The sequence below is a fragment of the Cetorhinus maximus genome, chromosome 8, assembly GCF_964194155.1.
Source record: "Cetorhinus maximus chromosome 8, sCetMax3.hap1.1, whole genome shotgun sequence".
Lineage (NCBI taxonomy): Eukaryota > Metazoa > Chordata > Chondrichthyes > Lamniformes > Cetorhinidae > Cetorhinus > Cetorhinus maximus.
Genome location: NC_135886.1, coordinates 123,059,832 through 123,081,494, shown reverse-complemented (window position 1 = coordinate 123,081,494; position 21,663 = coordinate 123,059,832). Strand labels below are relative to the sequence as shown.

General features: G+C 39.7%; 1 protein-coding gene across 3 annotated transcripts in view; it reads right to left on the bottom strand.

Annotated features, from left to right (window-relative positions):
* Positions 1-619: 619 nt before the first annotated feature.
* LOC144683938 (dolichyl-diphosphooligosaccharide--protein glycosyltransferase subunit MAGT1-like) overlaps positions 620-21,663 on the bottom strand; it is a 42,548-nt gene continuing 21,504 nt past the window's right edge. Inside the window, exons 5-10 of one of the 3 annotated variants that reach the window (XR_013577368.1) lie at positions 17,785-17,925; positions 16,245-16,334; positions 8,301-8,776; positions 7,197-7,366; positions 2,673-2,763; positions 620-1,154 (exon numbers count right to left, since the gene is read on the bottom strand). Coding sequence is in view for 2 of the 3 variants with exons in the window: in XM_078547536.1 (XP_078403662.1) it covers positions 1,139-1,154; positions 2,673-2,763; positions 7,197-7,271; positions 8,713-8,776; positions 16,245-16,334; positions 17,785-17,925 (477 nt within the window). In the remaining variant the exon portion in view is untranslated. Of the gene's footprint in view, positions 1,155-2,672; positions 2,764-6,749; positions 6,824-7,196; positions 7,367-8,300; positions 8,777-16,244; positions 16,335-17,784; positions 17,926-21,663 lie in introns of those variants that run through there. The other 2 variants (XM_078547536.1, XM_078547537.1) reach the window with 2 other exon arrangements.

Genomic DNA, 21,663 nt, shown 5'->3' with positions numbered 1-21,663 from the left:
TTCATATGTACACTTGTAGCTCTGTTCACTGAATCATGGTCCGGATTGGGGTAACTCTGGGGAATTTTCCTGATCCAGGGGTTCTGACTAAGGACTCTACATGGGGCCTTCTTGATCTATGACTGGAGAAGCTTTAACTTTGCAGCTGTACCAGGCTGAAACAGATGTCTGATATCCATACTGGATGCAAAATGTGTTATTTTATTCCAGTAATATTTGTCCCTTTTATGGAGCACAAAATTACATTCATCAGAATTGTTTAGAAAGAAAATTAAATCTAATTTTGCAAATACATAAAATAGTTAATTCAGTTTTGTATCTAATTTACATTTAATTTAAAATTTAAGTCATTAAGCAAGATTCTTATTCAGCATTTTCAATCAACTAACATCTTTCCGGTTGTGAACCCAAGTCTTGAGGTAACAGCACCATACACTCCCCATTCACTTCATTTAGCTCAGTTGCATTAATATTTTACATCAAAATTCTTCATGAACTGTCAGAATCAATAGGTCAATCACATTTTAAAAGACTCCCAGATGATCTCTCAAGCATCAAGGTGTTTCAAGAAAGTTACTTACAGACTTAAGTTCGCTCCCAGATATTAACACCACAGACATCAAGTTATCTCTTTATTGTAAATGCAACAGCCAAGTTCACAGTATTGTTAAAGAAAATGATCCAACATACAAAATGAAACGTAGCATTTTAGGTCAACTTATTGAAAATTATACTTCAATTTTACATTTCACCAACTAGTACAAATTCAAAAGTATGCAAATCAGCCCTTTGAGTCTTGATGAACAATTCCATTTAAGGCACTTTATCAACAGAAATTGCACACTTTTTTGAAAACAGCAAATCAATTTCTAATTATTTTCTACTTTTTCCCAGGGTACCTTGAAATCTTTTCATAAGGAAATGGTTTAATTTTTAAAATATTTTTGTTGCCCAACAGTAAACTCAAAAATCTACTAAGGCACTGTAGGCTCTCTTTGGTTCAAGTCTTCCTTTGAGAGACCTTGATTGGAACAACATTGGGAGGTAGTCTGAAACTAAACTCTCCTTCGTGTATATTTTCATGTATATCTCTCAAGCCATGGTGCTGTTCTTCTAGCTTCTGCCTAGATCTCCTGGATCAACTAATAAGAAAGCTAAAAAGGCAAAAAAGATAAAATGGCAGTTTAAAATGGATCCAGTTAGTGAACATTCTGGAGTTTACTAAGTTTGAAACAAGCAAAATATTTCGATTATAGCACTTTAGCTCCACTTACATGCAAGACTGCAATTGTTCAAAATGCTTCATTTTGCACAGGTGTTAGGCTTGCCAGAATTTTACTGACTTCCCAAATGATAATATGGATTTCTAGAATCCCACAGCTTCAATCTTAAGTCTCAGCCCCTGCCAATTCCTACAAAGCAGTATCAAATTGGCTCAGCAGCAAAGAAGTCTCAACCCCAGAGTCTCCATGTTGGTAAGAAATTGATGATTTATAAAGAACCAATTACCCCAAGAAAAATGCTTTCTTGTACAAAATGAAGGAACACTTGAAACAAAAAATATTTTCCCTAGTTGTCTTACCGTTTGAGCTTTAATAAGTAAATACTCCCAGACACGCTTACATTAAAAAAAAAGTTTATAGGACTCCTTCACGGAACCAACTACGTGTGAGACAGGCATCGAAACCATGTTTTCCAAAGAACTCTAAACAGGCAGAAATTGTATTCAACTGCAGAATCTCTATAGGCTCACTTCCCCTCATCTAAACCACCCCCCACCACCCCGAAGAGCTGCGGTCCAGGTTGACAAAGTTATCAAGTACGTAAAGAAGTGCTGCTTGAGTTTAATGAACTAAAACTGTATAAACCTGCTGACAAAGAGCAGTGGTAAGCTTCCCACTTCTCATCCAGATAGGACCACCAGACCTTTAGGGCACTGATTTCCAGTATTACAGAGAGCAGAATTGGAAGGATTCCCATTTCCAATGGCTGACCCAGTCCTCCAAATCATGTTAATGAACTAAACTGCCTGCTCAATCAGCAACAATGCCATGAAGCATTGCCCATGCTCAGCAATTGGGTTAAAATGAGACTTAAGAGGATTGATTGGCTCAGATCCAATCCATCAACACAGGCATGACATCTTCAAGATACCTTGACTCCAAAGATATCAGGTACACAATGAAGATGATAAGTTTAGGTGATATAAAAATCAAAGGATTCTAATTTTTACCAGTTTGTAAACAGACCGATGATGAGAGGGATGCAGTAGCCGTAGGGGGGAGGGAGCAAGGAGGTAATATTTTCCTTCTTACTCTGCTGAATGTTGATAATAAATTAACAAAAAACTTGAAACTAAAATGGTGGACAGAGGGGAATAAGGAACAAAATTACTTTCGATAGGCCTTAAAAACCAGCTTAACATATTCCACAATGTGTGAATGTACAATGCATAATTCCATTGCTAATCACAGCTGTACATCAAGTGCGCAGAGAAGCTGCTGAAATAGATGAGAGGGGCGCTTCAAAGAAGAAACCCTGCCAAATGGAAATTAGTTGCAATTCCTGTTTGATATGGAAATGTATACAACAAATACAGATTTTAATTGTGATAAAGTATTCACTCATTGTAACATAACTGCATATGCGATCAACATATATCCACAACTCACCTGTATGGATACCCATGGTATTTAGCTCTGAAAATGGACAACATCAGGCTGAAGAAAAACCCAACCAGTCCTAGTCCTGCCACACATAAAACTGCAGAGTAAAAAGTAAAAACAAAGGTCAATTACTAACCCACTACAGCCTCACATGGTTATTACAATCTATCCCAATCACATGCATGTTTGCTTTTAAATCACATTTTAAAAGGCCAAGTCCTTACTTCCTTTCTATATCCATCAGAGTATCACATTATCTTTACAGTGCAGGAGACCAGTCGGCCCATCAAGTCTGCACTGGCTCTCTGAAAGAGAATTCCACCTTGTCCCACTCCCTTGCCTTATCCCCATAATCTTGCACATTATTTCTTTTCAGCTAGCAATCCAATTCCTTTTTGAATACCTCAATTGAACCTGCCTCATACCACCCTTTCAGAAAGTTTGTTCCAGACTCCTACCACCCTCAGTGAAAAAATATTTCTTCACATCACATTTGCCAATTATTTTGAATCTGTGGCCTCTAGTTCTTGATGTTTTCTTGCTATTCTCTTGAGTGGGAATAGTTTCTCACTATTTACCCTATCCATACCCCTCAGGATCTTGAATACCTCTATCAAGTCTCCTCTCAGTCTTCTTTTCTCCAAGGAAAAGCGTCCCAACCTCTCCAATCTATCCACATAACTACAGTTCTTCATCCCGGAAATCAATCTCGTGAATCTCCTCTGTGCTCTCTCCAATGCCTTCACATCCTTCCTCAAGTATGGCGCCCAGGACTGGACGCAGTACTCCAGATGAGGCCTAGTGTCTTACACAAGTTCAACTTGATCTCTTTACTCTTGTACATTTTCAATGACTTATGTGCGTATACACCGAGGTCCTTCTGTTCATGCACCTCTTTTAGAGGCTCGCTCACTATTTTATACTGTCTCACCACATTCTTCCTGCCAAAATGAATCACCTCACACTTCTCGACCTTCATCTGCTACTTGTCTGCCCAATCTACCAACATGCTTATGTTCTTTTGAACTTCAAGACTATCCTCATCACAGTTGACAACATTTCCAATCTTCGTATCATCTGCAAATTTTGAAATCATGCCCTGCACACCAGTCTGGGTCATTAATATATATCAGGAGGAGCAAGGGTCCCAACGCTGACCCCTGAACCCCACTACAAACCTTCCTCCAATCTGAAAACCATTTATCACTACTCTCCGTTTCCTGTCACTCTGCCAATTTCTTATCCAAGCGCCTTTCTCTTTTATTCCATGACCTAGGAGTTTGCTCACAAGTCTGTTGTGTGGCACTGTATCCAGCCATATATAACACATCAACAGCATTTCCCTTATCAACCTTCTGTTACCTCTTCAAAAAACTCCAGCAAGTTAGTTAAACATGATTTTCCTTTAATTAACCCATGCTAACTTCCCTTAATTATCCCACACCTGTCTAAGTGACTATTGATTTTATCCTGTAGTATAGTTTCCAGAAGTTTCACTACCACGGAGGTCAAAATGACTGGTCTGTAGTTGTCAGTTTTATCCTTGCACCCTAACATTCGTAGTTCTCCAGTCCTCTGATACCTCCCCACTGTGTCTAAGACAGACTGGAAGATTATCACTAGTGCCTCTGCAATTTCCACTCTCACTTCCCTCAGTAACCTTGGATGCATCTCATCCGGTCCTGGCACCTTATCTATTTTAAGTAAAGATAGCCTTTCCAACACCACCTTCCTCTCAACTGTTGTACCAGTTACCTCCTCTCACCTCTGCCTGGGTAGCATCTTCTTCCTTCGTAAAGACAGATGCAAAATACTCGTTCAACACGTCCGCTATTTTTCCAGCCTCCACATGCAGCCCCCTTTTTTGTCCCTAATTGGCCCTACTCTTACCACCCTTTTATTTACATGCTTATAGAAGACCTTGCGATTTCCTTTTATGTTCACTGCCAGCCTTTTTTCATGCTCTCTCCTTGCTTTTATTAGTTTCTTCACTTCCCCTCTGGTCCTTCTATATTCAGCCCGATTCTGCCTTGTATTTTCTACCTGACATCTGTCATACGTGCACTTCTTCTCTTACATCTTTATCTCTATCTCTATTTCGTTTGTCATCCAGGGCGCTCTGGACTTTTTTGTCAACCTTTCCTTTCAAGGGAATATACCTCGACACTGCCTGCAATACCTTTTCTTTGAAGGTGGCCCATTGTTCAGTCACTGTCTCTTCTGCCAACATTTGATTCCAACTCACTCGACTCAGATGCAATCTCACTCTATCGAAGTAGGCTTTCCCCAATTAATTACCCCTGTTCTGGATTGTTCCCTGTCCATTTCCATGATTAACCCAAACCTTATGATACAATGGTCACTGTCCCCTAGAGGCTCTCCTGCTGATATCTGATCCACTTGGGCCAACTCATTCCCCAGAACCAGGTCCAAAAGTGCATATCCTCTCATTGGACTGGGAACATACTGCTGCACAAAATTAGCTTGAACACATTCCAGGAACTCTCGCCCCTCTTGTCTCTTTGTACGATTCCTATTCCCGTCTATATTTGAAGTCCTCCACTATAATTACTCTATAGTTATTGCACCTCTCCATAATTTCTTTGCAAATTTGTTTCTCCACATTCCTTCCACTAGTTGGTGGTCTATATACTACACCAAATCGCTGTTATTGCACCTTTTTCATTCCTTACCTCTAGCCAGAGAGATTCCATCCTTGACCCTTCTGGAACATCCCCTCTTCTCCAGTACTGTAATGCTATCTTTAATCAATATTGCCAGCCACCCATCCCCCCACACCACCTTTTCTTCCTTTCCTAACTCTCCTAAACACCATAATTTTAACATTAATTCCTCTTAATTTCAGGTTCAGCATTTGTTCTTGGTCAGTGCCCTTAATCAGGCCACTAGTTAAAAAGAATTTCAACAGAAACATTCCATATGCATTTTCTCAAAAAGGTATTAATGTTAGCATGTGCATGCGTGGGACTGAAGTGTGGGGTCTTGGAAGCTGAAACTATGGAGTTGATACCAAAAATATTTATAAAGGATTGTAAATGCTAGCAGTTTATCAAGAAAACTGATAATGAAGAATGACTGAATCAGGCATTAAAAAGGGATCTGAACTAACACCAGCACAAGTGGTTAATAATCTAGGCATATCAGTGATCAAAATTAACCATGTAACCTCTCCAAGCTAGTTACCCACAAAGCAATCAAGATAACAGAAAAGGAAAAAAAGAGGAAAATAAAAAAGGGATGCTATGGCTAATTTACTGGAACCATCTAACCTTTAAAAGGGGAATTGGTGTGTGTTGGCACCTACTCCTTAGCCATAAACAATGTGCAATGCTGCACCACATTTCATCAGAATATTATAAACCTATTACAAAACACATTGTCATCATTACAAATTCAAAACAACATGTCTTTTTCTCAAGTTCTTTGCCCGAAGGCAGATCTGACCTACAGCGCTATGAACTCCACCATGGGTAGGGCAAAGAGGCAGGTCTCAAATCCACCCCAGCCAGAACGGGGAACGAACCCCATGCTGTTGTCACCAATCTGATCCACACCGGCCATCCAACCAACTGAGCCAACCGGCCCCCAATAAGGAGTCTGAGTTACTGTGGCCACATATACTTATATGCATTTTGTAGCCTGGAGCTATGGATAGTGACAGAAGAAGTTCCAACTTCTTTCCATCACATGGCTGGCAAGGAATCGCTCCCGCTCTTACCGCCTGCCCGCTGTATGTTGGAGGGATTTACAAGTTTATACTTAACCACATTATGAACCTTCCTTGGCCATCAAGTGTGGGACTTGAGCCCAGAGGCAGCGACGCTACCACTGCACCACAAGACCTCCTCTTTTGCAATATTATCTGTGAATGAAAACTAATCTGTGGAAACGTTGCTCCTCTCAATGACAGTGAGCAAAGATGAGTTTAACATGTTCTTACTTGTTTCACAAATTTCCTGTGTTTTGTTACCATGGATTATTGACAAGATATGGGATTACAGTTTGATCAATGAAAAAAAAATTAGGTGTAGAAAATTCTCAGAATAACCACAGAATTCACCACAATTCTATACAGATTCATACCAACTCCATGACATACCATGCATACTCATCTGACAAAAAAAGCATTCTTGTTGCTGCAATAAGAGTTGTATTAATGTTAAAATGTGTTATAATGAGGATTAATAATTCATTAGGTCTTGTAGCAATTAGAATAATTACATTTTTCTTTTGCAAAAGTTACTAACTTCACTCGTAGCTCAATAAGAGTCAATAGCTTCAAGAATGGAGGGGGAAATGGCTGGAACATTTGGATGGTTACAAATGTATGGAGCTTGGAGAAGAAGCCAGTTTTTGATTAGAGTAGATTTTTTTGACGTTCTGACAAAATCTTTTTTAAAAAAAATTTATTGCCAAAATAAAAGAATGCACATAAAAAATTAATAACGATTCCCCTCAATTAACCCAGTTGCAGTAACTAGCCAACACAGATGTATTTAAAGTACTTACTTCTTCGTTTGCCTATTTCCATATTAGATGTTGCTGCTTCATGAAGAAGCACCATACCTAATGTTATAGCAGCATCTGCAATTGGTGGTTAAGATACAACTTGTAGCAAATTCAGATTCATTACTCTCACAGAACACCTTTAAATCGTATGGTTAACGTGGGAGCATTTACTGAAAAACAGAAGTTAATTGCCAAGGAAATATATGGTCACTCAAAATTTCTTCATGTGCTATAACACCAAACATATCAAGTCTATCACAGTAACACCTCCACTGCAATACCTTTGAGTTGTCAAGATGAGAAAGTCACAACTTGTGACAAATTGAAACTGATGCCACTAATTTTCTCAAGTAAAACAATGCAAGGGTTCATGTTGTCTTTAAAATGGATCTTCAAAAGTACCCTAAAACAGTACAATTGTCTGACAAATTTCACCAGTGAACCTCAAGTTTGTAATTGGTCACTGACAAAATGCATATTTGCTCTGTAATGGCTTTCGTAAATCTATGTTAAGCTGTTAAAGTACATGGGATGCTTGGCAGTATTTATAGAGATAAAGAGTACAAAAACAAGGAGTTTCTGCTGAACCTTTCTAAACACTATTTAGACCTCAGATGAAGTTGTGTGTTCAATTCTGGGCACTACACTTTAGGCAGAGTGTGTCAAGGTCTAAGAGAGGGTGCACAAGAGATTTACTAGAATGGTACCCGGAATGGGTACCATTCTAATAGAATGGGTAATAACTGAAGGACATAGCTTTAAGGTGCTTGGCAAAAGAATCAGAGGTGACATGAGGAAACATTTAAAAAAAAACACAGCAAGTTGTTCCCTGCCTGAAAGGGTCATGGAAGTAGATTCAATAGTTAACGGGAATTGGGTAAATACTTGAAAGGGGAAAAAAAACAGAATAAAGAGTGGGGGAGGAGGGGTGCTGGGGGCATTTACCATTTTAATTGTACTTTGTTCTCTTTGATTTTTATATTTTGTACATGTCCCATCCAAATAACAATTTTCTTCATTCCCTTTTAGATGTCATACCATTTCTTCCAGGGAAGTAAGATTCAATCAAAGTTGCAAATTTCTACACAAATAGTGTGTATTTACCTTATGATAAACCTATAGCAGATGATCAATTGATCCCATCCTCTCTCCCAAAATATGTGGTGCTTCATCTCAGCTCTCCATCCGGCAATAAACGCAAGAATGGATGATGCTCAACCACCAACAGCTAAGTCAAAGTCAGCCAATCAACAAACCAAACACAAATCTCTATTGGCAACCTTGCAAGTGACTGGTAGAATGCATGAGTTGCTTTTGATCCTGCATTTTTATGGTAACCATGCAAACTAGAAGTAGGAATTTACGTAAAATATATCTTATCCACAAATGCGGTAAACAATTTCAATCAAACTAAATAATAAATGGTTATTACAATAATGATCATTTTCTATTCCCAGCAGTGCACAGAGTTCTTCAATATTTAAAACATTGTGCTTAGGTCAAGGCCAAAGGATACTCAGCAAAATAACAATATGCGTTTCAGCTACAAACTGTGCTTGACTGCTTCCATGAATGTAACTCTGCAAACAGAAAAAGCAACAGGGTTAAAGGCTCATTCATTTAAGATTTCAATTTTACTATCTTATAGCTTTAGTGGTCAACAAAATGGTCAGTCTAAAGTGTGGATTACATTTAGGCCTCAATTTCTCATCAATAGGAAATCTTAAAATCAGAGATGCAACAGAACAGAAGGAAGCCATTTGGCCTATCACGTACATGCCAGCTCTCTGCAAGAACTCAGCAAGCCCCACTCCCCCATACTTTCCCTGTAGTTCTGCAAATTTCTTCTCTTCAGGTGCTTATCCAATTCACTTTTGAAAACCATGACTGAATCTGCCTCCGCCACTCTCAAGCAGTGCATTCCAATCACCAATCACCTTAAATCAAATTTTCTAGTTCTCAAATTTTCTGCCAAATGGAATAGTTTCTCTCTATTTACTCTGTCTCGACCCATCATGATTTTGAACACCTCCATCAAAACTCCTCTCGCTCTCTTCTCAACCCCGGCTTCTCCAATCTATCCAAGTAGCTGAAGACCCTCTTACCTGGAATCATTCTCTGTAAATATTTTCTGAACTCTAATGCCTTCACACCCTTCCTGAAGTGGGGTGTCCAGAATTAGATACAATGCTCCAGTGGAGGCTGAACCAAAGATTCATCAATACTTCCTTGTTTTTGTACTCTTATGTCTCTATTTAAAAAATCAAGCATCCCAAATACATTTTTAACCACCTTCTCAACCCTTGGATCTCCTGCACCTCCTTTAGGATTATGCCCTTTATTTTATATTGCCTCTCCTCATTCTTCCTACCAAAGTCTTTCACTTTGCACTTCTTTACATTAAATTTCATCTGCACGTGTCTGGTCAGTGTCTATGTCCTCCGGAAGTCTATTACTATCCCCCTCGATGTTCACAATACTTCTAAGTTTTGTGTCACCTGAAAATTTTGAAATGGTGCTCTGTACACCCAAGTTTTGATCATTAATACAGATCATGAAAAGCAGTGGTCCTACCCAGGGATAAAAAAAAATGTTCACAACTATTGTTTTTTTTAAAATCACTCAGCCAACCTCGCATCCGCACTGCCCCTTTTATTCTATTTGCTTCACTGTTGCTGACAAGCCTAATACGCAAACACTTTCTTGAATGCCTTCTGGAAGTCCATGTACACCACATCAACCCTCTCTGTTATAAGTTAGCCAAACACTATTTACCTTTAACAAATCTATGCTGGCTTTCTATAATTAATCCACATTTGTAAAGTGAACATTAAATTTGTGTCAGATTCTTATTTCTAAAAGCTTCTGCACCACCAAGGTTAAACAAACTGACTTGTAGTTGCTGGGTGTATCCTTACATTATTTTTGAACAAGTGTGCAATATTTGTAATTTCTGCAATCCTCTGGTGTCACGCCTATATCTGAGGATTGGAAGATTATGGCTAATGCCTCTGTAATTTCCACACTTCCTTCCCTCTGCATTCTCAGATGCATCCCATTCAGTCCTGGTGACTTATCAACTGAAGTACAACCAGCCTTTTCAATACCTCCAATTTATCAATTTTTAGCCAATCCAGTTTCTCAACTACCTCCTCTTTCATTATGACTTTGGCAACATCATCTTCCTCATTTAGTAACTCAGCCATGCCCAATGCCTCCAAGCATAAATCCCCTTTTGGTCCCTAATTAGCTCCAATCCTCTTCTTACTACCCTTTAACTATTTATATGCCTACAGCAGACTTTTGGATTCTCTTTTATGTTTGGTACCAATCTCTTAAACTCTCTCTTTGCTTCTCATTTCCTTTTTCACTTCCCCTTTGAACTCGCTATAACTAGCCTGGCTCTCACTTGTGTCAACCACCTGATATCTGTCATATGCATGCTTTGTCAGTTTCATTTTACTATTTCTTATCCTCATCCAGAGAGTTCTGGCTGTTTGCCTGCATGTGAATGAATCTCGACTGTACCCTAACCATTTGCTCCTTTACAAAACAATGGGCTGTCTTTTCAATTTTTGATTGCAAGTTACCCAGGACAGACCTGTTCACACCCCATTGAAATAGGTCCTCATTCAATTAGTTATTTTTACTCTAGATTGCTGCTTGTCCTTTTCCAAAGCTAAAATAAACCTGATGACACGATCATTGCACCCCAAATGTTCCCCAACTGATTCATGTTATTTCCCAGAACCAGATCCAGCAATGCCCCCTTCCTCATTGGGCTGGAAACATATTGATCTAGAAATTCTCCTGAACATACTTCAGAAACTCTTCCCCCTCTCTGCCTTTTAGACTAGTACTATCCTCGTTAAAATTAGGATGATGGTTCTCCAAAACTATTACACCAAAATACTTGAAGCCCTCTTAACTTCCCTGCAAAATGCTCCTCTGTTTCTTTCCCACTAGTTGGTAGTCTATAGAATACACCCAGCAGTATAATAGTATCTCTAGTGTTTCTAACTATAGTCCAATAGATTTTGTCCTTGTCCTCCCAGGGCATCTCTCTCTCCCCCCCAACCCCCACCGTCCCCCAACACAGTAATGTTCTCCTTAATCAATACTACCAATCCTCCTCCTTTCTTACTCAGGTCTGCCCTTTTTTGAGCCAGGTCTCCATTACTTCCACATTATATTCCCACGTGACTATATGTTCTTGCAGTTTTCCCACCTTATCGACCATACTTTGTGTGCTCACATACATGCACTGTGAACCTAAATTAGACCGTATTACATTTCCTCTTAGTCTGAGCCCACCTAATATCTTACTATTTCTGGCAGAGTGCATTCCGGGGATAACTACCTTTGAGGTTTCACTTCCAAAATCTGCCTGCAATCTTATCCCTGTTTCTACATATGTCGTTGGTATCGATATTGACCAGGGCCTCTGGCTGTTCACTTTTCCCCCTCAAGGGTGCTCTGCAGCTGCTCAGTGACATCCTTGACCCCGGCACCAGGAAGGCAACAAGCCATCCTGGAATCACATCAGCGGCTGCAGAAACATCTGTCTATTCTCCTAAACACAGAATCCCCTATCACTATCGCAATCTTCCTCCTGCTCCCCCTGTGCAGCTGAGCCATCCATGGTTCTGTGATTTGGGCCTGGCTGCAATATTCAGAAGAACCATTACTCTCACCAGTGAATACAGACAGAGAGCAAGATACACTCAGGGGATTCTTGCACTACCTGCCTATTTCTACTTGGCTGTCTGGCAGTCACCCATTCCCTCTGCTTGCACACCCTTAAACTGCAGGGTGACCAGTTCTAGTAATATGCCATCCACATGGTAGCTTTTGGAGAACGAATGGCCCAATTAATCTGCTGAAAATACGAATGTTATTTGTTTCTCTTTAAAACAAATATTATTTCTTTAAAACAAATATTAATTCTGAAATACAACAGTACTTAACACTAACCATTACGCTTCATCTAAACTTCAAAATTTTCCAGTCAGATTGTCAGAAATGCCAAGTTGTACCTTCAACATTTATATTTCCTCTACAACTCTCATATACCTGTCTTTTTCTCCACTATTACAAGAGAACACACATTGGATATATCTACAGATCAAACTATAAAGCCTTTTTTTCTCACATTTAAGACATTTATAGTCAGGGACATTTTTTCTGTATCAAAAAATGTTGATAGAAGTTATCTGTTAGTTTCAGCTAGCTTTCTGCATTACAAAAGAACATTGGAGCAGGAGCTGCCCATTCAGTCCTTCGAGCCTATTCTGCCATTTAATTATATTGTGGCTTATCTGTATCTTAACTCCATCAACCTGCCTTTGGTTCTGCAACCTTTTATACCCTTAAAATTCTACCAAGGAAGAGTGAAACAGAGTTAATGTTTCAGGTCCATGACCTTTCATCAGAATCGATCTGATGACCTGAAACATTAACTGTTTCTCTCTCCACAGATCTGGTCAGACCTGCTGAGTATTTCCAGCATCGCTTTTGGTTTTTATTTCAGATTTACAACATTCACAGTATTTTGCTTTCATAAAAAATTGGTTTTGAAATTTTAATTGACCTAAACTCAACAGCTTTTATTTTGGGGGTGGCCGAGGGCTGCATGCAGAGGGGAGAGAGTTCCCAATTTTCAGAGCCTGTGCATGAGTAAGTGCTCTCTGACATCACCTCTGACCTGCCTAGTTCTAATTTGAAGGTTGTTATGGATTCCTCCACCTGAGGAAATAGCTTCTGTCTATCTACCATACCAACTCCTTTAATCATCTTAATCTACCATACCAACTCCTTTAATCATCTTAAAGGCCATATTCAAATCACCCTTAAAGAAGCCTACTCTATGCAGCATGTCCTCAATTTAACCATTTTAGTTCTGGTATTATTATGGTGAATCTATGTTGCATGTACTCTAAGACCAATATCAATTCTGAAGGTGCAGTCTCCAAGACTAAGTGGAATAGCCAGAAGGGGTCCAACCAGAGCTTAGTACAGTTATAACATAACTTCCATCACTTTGTATTCCAGCCCTCAATACAAAGGGCAACCTTTTAATTTTTTTTAATATACTTGTCAAATAGCTTTAGTGACTTCTTTACTTGGGACCCACCAAGCCTCCTTAGACAGCACCTTCCAAACCCACAACCTCTACCACCTAGGACAAGGGCAGGAGATGCATAGGAACATGATCACCTGGAAGCTCCCTTCCAAGCCACTCACCATCCTGACTTGGAAATATATCACTGTTCCTTCACTGGCACTGAGTCAAAATTCTGGAACTCCCTCCATAATAGCACTGTGGGTCAATAAAAATAATCTCTACTCATCGACATTTGGAAAACACTTTGATCTCCTTCGAATGAGACAATAAACCGAGGTCCGATCTGACTGCTTGGGTGGATGTAAAAGATCCAATGGCACTACTTCAAAGGAGAGCAGTGGAGCTGTCCCTGGTGTCCTGGCCAATATTTATCCCTCAGTCAACACAACAAACAAAAAGAAAGATTATCTGGTCATTGTCACATTGCTCTTTATGGGAGTTTGCTGTGCTTATTCTGGCTGCTGCATTTCTTATTAAAACAGAGATGACGATTCAAAAGTACTTAATTGGCTGTAAAGCACTTGAGACATCCAGTGGTCACAAAAAGTACTAAATAAATGCAAGCCTTTTTTTCTTGCTTTCAATTCCCTATCCAATCCAGTAGGTTGCCTCCAATTTCATATATTTTTAAAAACAGTCTCTTATGTGTAACCTGGTCAAATGCCTTGACATCCTTGGACACTTCCTTATTTACCACAACACTTATTTCTCAAAAATTTCAACTACTTTCATTAGACATGGCTTGCCCACTACAAATCCTTGCTGGCTCTCACTGATCAGTTCATAATTGACCAAATGCTCAATCACTGTCTCTAATAACAGATTCTAATAGCCTCCCCAGAACTGACTTTAGACTAATAGATGTATAACTTCCTAGTTTCTCTCCTATACCTTCTTAAATAGTTAAGTGACATTAGCAATTTTCCATTCAAGGGGCACAATTCCTGGAAGCGTTTTAGAACATCACTGGTGCATCAACAATTTTTTCATCTACTTGTTTTACTACCCTTGGGTGCAGCCCATCAGATTTTGGAGATTGTCGATCTTTAATCTCATTAGTCCTCTTCACTTTTTTATATATAGCATGGAATCTAGCCAATTCCTCCTTTTGATTAATTTTTAGTTTTCCTAGTAACTCTGGTACATTATCTATCCTCTTCTGTGAAGGCTGGTTCAGATGAAACCCAGCCCAGCAATACAGCTCCTTCCTGTTGCAGTGCCAGTGCCAGTGCCGCATAAAATAAAACCCCTCTTTCCTTGAGAGCTTTTAATGATTAGGTAACAGTCAAGCTCACTTCTAATTTACCAACTAATCTAACTTCATTATGCATTCTGAGGTTTTATGAACAGTAGGTTCACCAGATTGCCCCCTCTGTTTTGAATGGTAGGGAGATTTATGGTAAAGTTACTAAATATCTTTTTATAAAATGTATCTCACTGTGGAACAGAATGGTCCTCGAGAATGAAATGATTCTCCCAATGTTTTGTTGTATCCAGCCATAGTATTCATGTATTTCTAGGCTGAACAAATAGCATCAACTAGGATCGCCAACCCAGGGCATTTTTATCATAGCCAAATCGCAAGCATAACTCACAGCAACTCAACGTTGTTTGAGCACTACATATAAAACAATATCATCGTACATCAAGGGCAAGAGACAACACAGGATTATTAAACTACATTTATATAAAAAAGGTTTATATTTGAATTATGTTGATAATACATCTCATTTGGAGAGCAAGCTGGTTGTTCAATTAAAAAAAGATTTGCATTTATATAGTGCTTTACTGTCAATTAGTAATGTCAAGAGGGAACACTGTAGCCTTCTTTTATGAAGAACATCTGGGTAGCAACCCTACACTCACCTAACCTCCTTGCTGTAAATCAACAATACAGAATCTGACTGCAGATTAATACCAAAAAGAATAGCAGTTTGATCAATTCCCACCCCCCAACTGAAATACAGACTAAATCATAAGTCATTTACTGTAATGGTGTTTAAATCTGTATTTTTTTTTCCATTTGCCAAAATGACAACTATAACTGATAGAAAGAAGCATTCATCTGATTTCTAAAATGGCATACTAGAAACAAAAACAAGGCCAAAATCTTTAGGAACATTACTTCATGAAAAGTACTTAAAAGAAACTGACTGCTTGGTTTTTAATACTAAATAGGGCTCTCAAAATTGTTATTTGAGTCTACATGTTAATGTAGATTTTTTAACACTGCACAATAAAATTCTTTCTCAAAAGTGGCAGTGTCTATTGTTTGGCCACTCCGCCCTCCAATCATTTGAGGTACATGGCAGGGTGGAGCGAAACTGGATTCCTCCACTTCATTACTTCAAATCGAACCTTTATTTCTCCCCAATCTGATTTTACAGTTCCCACCATCTATTGCAATAAAACCACAGCCAGAGTAGAGTTCAATATTGCAAAGAAGATTTCATACTTCAAGGGATAGTTCTTTAACTGCACAGCTTTGTTTCTAATGTTTGCTGTTAAACTCTGAAAAGGGGAAGAAGGTGGGGTAATCTCCAAAGCACCACCTGGTGGTGAATCACATCAATGTCAAATGTTAAAAAAGTGTTTTTTAAACAATTAAAAATTGAATTTTTCCCATGTTTTCATCCCTCTATGTTTTTCCAGAGGACAAAGAGAAAGACATTTATGGCACCCTACTCCCCATACGGAAAATGTGTGTAGAACAGGAACTCCAGTGCAGATTTTAATACCAGATTATGGTATTTAAAAAATACATTGTTCGGTAGTAGGTAGTAAGCTATAATCCCAACTGCAGCAAGAGGAATTAAATCAGTTAAAATATATGTAAACATTGGAAATGTATTCAGCGCAACAGCAAAACCCCCTACAGCAAGAGTACAAGTACTTAGAAAATCAAAGTAGGCTGAATTACTCACCACTTGACCATTATGAGGGTTCTTATGTGCATATGGGGGACCTCGGATGTGGTTCCACATCTGGCCAGAGGTCATAGCAAGTACAAAACACTGTGGATGAAAATGTAACAGAAAATTAACAGACCAGATTTTGAAACCATGGCAGCTGCCATTAGTTAGACTTGTTCCTACACGCTTCAGCTCAAAACATTTTTTGCCCAGAAAGTAGGCTCTTTATAAAGTTCTTTCCCCTGTTCATTCACTTTCAGTTCCAACAAGAGAGTTGTGACCTCCTTTACCATTTAAAATTGGAGACATCATTCAGCTGCCCCTATCACATTCCTTCCTTCTCCTTGTCCATCATGCTAAACATTGAGGTTCCTATCCGTCCTAGCCCAGATCCCTCATTTTTTTTGTTGTTTCTCTATATCCCCTCATGCGAGGCGAGAAAAATTTTTTTCACACAGCGAGTAGTTAGGGCTTGGAATGCACTGCCTGGAAGTTTGGTGGAAGCAAGTTCAATTGAGGCATTCAAGAGGGCATTGGGCGATTATTTAAATAGAAACAACATGCAGGTTACGGGGAAAAGGCAGGAGATTGGCACTAAGTTAAAATGCTCAGAGAGCCAGTGCAGACACGATGGTCTAAATGGCCTCCTACACTGTAACAATCCTGTGATTCTATGATGCCTTTTCTAAGCTTTTGTCCAAGAAACTCACATTGTGCACTTGAACCTATTCCTATTAAACTGCTGACCACACAATTTCCCTTCACTGTCCCCATTCCAGCTGTTACTGCAAATGGTTCTCTCTCTTCAGGTATTATCATCTTAATTTCAAATCTGCCATCATCATCCCCATCATCAACCACACCTGTGACATTTTCCACAGCAAACATTAATTACATTTTTAATTGGTGCCAAATTTTGTGTTAAACTATAGACTTATTTTTCTTTTGAGATCTTTAAGGGTCTCCAGATGAAGGAGATATTGGGCCTGAACTTCCGTCGAATGGCAGAGTCAGTCAGGTGGGGAAACCCCTGGGGGTTCAGAGGTGTTGGGGGAATCCCATGGGGGCGTCAATGTGAGTCTGTACAATAGTTACCCAGAAGTTAGGTGTACTTTTAATTCTTCTAACTTTTTCTGGGTAGCTATTGATGCAACCCAGTCAGAACCATCTGAAGTTTGCAATTTAAATGGCATTTTCAGATGGTTCCCAGTGCAGGTCAATTGCCCAGGGGATGTTTGCACTTCCCAGGCAATTGCTGTGCAAACCTTAGCTGGGAACTTCCAGGGTGGGGAGTCCAATGCATTTTTGGGGTACCCCTGGTTACACTGTCCTGGAGCTCAGAAGTTACAGCTCATGGATCCCATTAGTGGGAACAAATTCAAACAAAGGTCCCACAACATTCATGCTTTCACTACTTCTAACACAACAGATTTACATCAACGAATTATGTTTAACTATGTCATTTTCAACATGGGCGTGTGATCATCCCAGCAACGGGAATGCACAACAAGTCAGGAGAAACTTAGGAATAAGCAATTTCATTTTCACTTACCAATGCAACAAATGCCCAGCCATTTTTGTTATATAGGAAGTCAAGGTTATTCCGCCTAAGATACACAAGACCACCAATTATGGCAAGTAAAAATCCCAGCATCAAGGGACCAGCATAGTTTGGAGGCCTTATCACTCGGATCTGTTTCAAAAAAATGTCACTCACTTAAGCTTTGCTTTTACAACTACTGATATTTTGTAATTAAATACAGATAATATTATTTTGTATCACACATTTATGTCAAATCACATAGTTGCATTTTTAAATTGCACAAGTTCCCTAGACACTGACTCCATCCTGCTCCTTGACAACTGTCTGAGACTAAAAGCAGCCTGTTCACAATTTTGATGTCTTATTTGACCCCATGATGAACTCCTGATGACATATTCAGGACATCATTAAGACCGCCTATTTCCACCTCCATAAACATCATTCACCTTCGACTTGCCTCAGGTCATCTGCTGAAACCCTCATTCATGCCTTTGTTTTTAGATTTGACTATTCCAATACAGGTCAATCCATAACCTTTACTCGTGTGCTTTTTGAAGAGTGTGCATTATCCCACAATGAACAATTATCAATGCAACATTTAATGGGTACACTGTCTTCCGTACATCCGGTGTACAAAATCTTACTTAAAACATTTAACAAATAGAAATCCATATCCGATGTCTCCACAAAAGTCGGCGTTTCAGCAAAGTACTTCCAACAGACAGTTTTTCCCAAGCCAAGGGACAAGTTTTCCCATTCTTACACAGAAGAAATATTATAAAATGAGTTGCACTAGAATATCCACTGGGAAGGTTGCTAAAAATAACTAGTTTTATGTTCTTTGGGTCATCTAAAGGTGGGCCTTTAAGTACACATTTCTCCAGATTTAGTTTTCTGATGTGACCCTTAAAAAAATTCTCAACTTTTAGAGTACTTAACTCTGGCACTAACAACTCCAAAACTACCATATAGTCTAATCTGAGCGTTCAAACATTTCAACTGACCAATCAAACTTCACAATTGCTCCGTTTCTTCTTTAGATAAAACATATTTTTGTGATGACCTAGCACAATTCATTAGGATGGAAGTAACACTCTTTAAATAGGATCGTTCCGTTAAAGCCATTCCAGATCCACTCTGCTTAATATTTAAACCAATATATTTAAAAGCTCAACTTCAAATTTTAAATTCTATTCTAATTTTATAGCACATTTCTCAAATTCTGTAGTGCCACTCCATAACAAATCAACATGCACCATAAAGATGCCCGAAAGTTTCCCTTTACATACCAATAAATCAACGAAAAGCAGGTCCTGCACTGAAGACAATTTATTTTCAGCAAAGCAGGTTTCACCAAAAATCACCATACTTTGGAAGCATCATTCAGATCATAAACACATTTGTTCAGTGAGAGAAGAGAGCGAGACTTCGTGCAGAGCAGGTCTATAAACAGCAAGAGAAGAGAGCAAGACTTCATGCAGAGCAGGTATATAAACAGCAAGAGATGAGAGCGAGACTTTGTGCAAAGCAGGGCTATAAACAGCAAGAGAGGGCAGTGGGTTTGCAGCAGAGCAAGACTATAAACAGCAAGAGATTAAGCAAGACTCTGGAGCAGAACAGGGCCAGGAGCCAGTTAGAGCCCACGTTCAGAAACAAAACTCGAGGTGTGGGTAGGTGGCATAGTGGTATTGTCACTGGACTAGTAATCCAGAGACTCACGGTAATGCTCTGGTGACCTGGGATCGAATCCCACCATGGCAGATGGTGGAATTTGAATTCAATTAATAAAATTATGGAATTAAAAGTCTAATGATGACCATGAAACCATTGTTGATTGTCGTAAAAGCCCATCTGGTTCTTTAGGGGAGGAAATCTGTCGTCCTTACTTGGTCTGGCCTACATCTGACTCCAGACCTATAGCAATATGTTTGACTCTTAAATGACCTTTAACAAGCCACTCGGCTGTATCAAACCAGCAGAAAGTTTATAAGGAATGAAACCGGGTGACCACCTGACATTGACTTAGGCACCAGTACTGGTGGGCGTGCCTACTGCACACGGACTGCAGCAGTTCAAGGCGTCAGCTCACCACCACCTTCTCAAGGGCAATTAGCAATGGGTAGGCTGTTATTCCTATTTATCTTACCTAAACTAGGGAATTTCATTCAGGGTAAATAGAACATAAATTGAAATAAGAACATAAGCACAAGCAGAACTACATGCATTAATTATTAGGGAAAAATTAATTAAAACACAACATAGATGGCTGAGTAAGTGATGTGTTGCAGCTGTTGTATGTGGACCCTGGAGAATGCCTGTGTGATCCAAAGCAAATATGTCTATAGCAAGTGTCTGTGACTTAAGGAGCTTTGGCTCAGAGTCATTGAGCTGGAGGCTGAGTTACGGACTGCAATGCATCAGGGAGGGGAAAAGTTACCTGGACACTTTGTTCCAGAAGGCAGCCACACCAATTAGGCTAGGGACACCTGATTTGGTCCATGGTCAGGGACAGAAAGGTGTGACTGTGACTGAGGCAGGTATGGGGATCAAGAAGGAAGATCCTCAGCTTTTGCAACTGTCCAACAGGTCTGAGGTTCTTGCAGCTTGTATGGATGAGAGCAGGGGCTGCAGGGTGTATCAGCGAACTGACCATGGCATTGTGGTACAGGAAAATTGTCCAGGTTTCACAATGTTCAGCATAATTTGTGACAACTCAGGTACTGAAGCAGACAACATTCAAGCAGGGGGATAAATAGGAATGTAGTGATAGTGAGGGAAAATATAATCAAGGAGATGAACACAGTTCTCTGTAGCCGAGAGCAAAAGTCCAGAAGGCTGTGTTGCCTGCCTGGTGCGAGGGGTTAGGAGATGTACTCAGGGTAGGTCTTACAGGAGGAGGAGGATTCAGTTGCTGTGATCCACGTAGGTACCAAAGACACAGAAAGGACTTGGAAAGAGATTCTGCATAGGGAGTATGAGCAGCTAGACACTAAATTGACAAGCAGAACCTCAAACGGTAATAATCTCTGGATGCTGCAAAGGTTATGGGTTCTGACAACATTCTCACAATAGTGAAGACTTGTGCTCCAAAACTAGCCACACCTCTAGCCAATCTACCGAGGCCATGTGGAAAATTGTCCAGGTTTCACAATGTTCTGCACAATTTGTGACAACTCAGGTACTGAAGCAGACAACATTAAGACTTGGGCTGATAAGTGGCAAGTGACATTCACATCACACAACTGCCAGGCAATAAAGAGAGAATATAACCATCTCCCCATGACAGTCAACAGCATTACCATTGCTGAATCCACGCTATCAACATCCTGGGAGTTACCACTGACCAGAATCTGAACTGGACCAGCCATATAACTACTGTGGCTACAAGAGCAGGTCAGAGGCTGGGAATTCTACGGCAAGGAACTCACCTCCTAACTCCCAAAGCCTGTCTATCATCTACAAGGCACGTTCTCAGGGGCAATTGGAGATGGGCAATAAATGCTTGTCCAGTCAGCAAAGCCCACATTCCGTGAAAGAATAAATTTTTAAAAATCACCTGAGCCATGAGCAAATTGGCATAGCATAAATAAGATTAGACTTAATTGCACGGCTCAGATTGGTGTGGGAGAAATGGGTTTTGATTCATGGGGCACTGGCATCAGTATTGGGGAAAGTGTGAGATTTAGCTTTTGGACAGTCTTCACTTGAACCGTGCTGAGACCCGTGTTCTGGCGACTCGTATAACTAAGGTGGTAGAGAGGACTTTAAATTAAGTCATGAGGGCAAGGGATCACATGATGGGGAGATGTGGTAAAATTCAGATTAAGGGAAAGGCGAAAGAGCAGTGTAATGGGATGGGTAATAATAACCAGAATGAGGCAGGAAGGG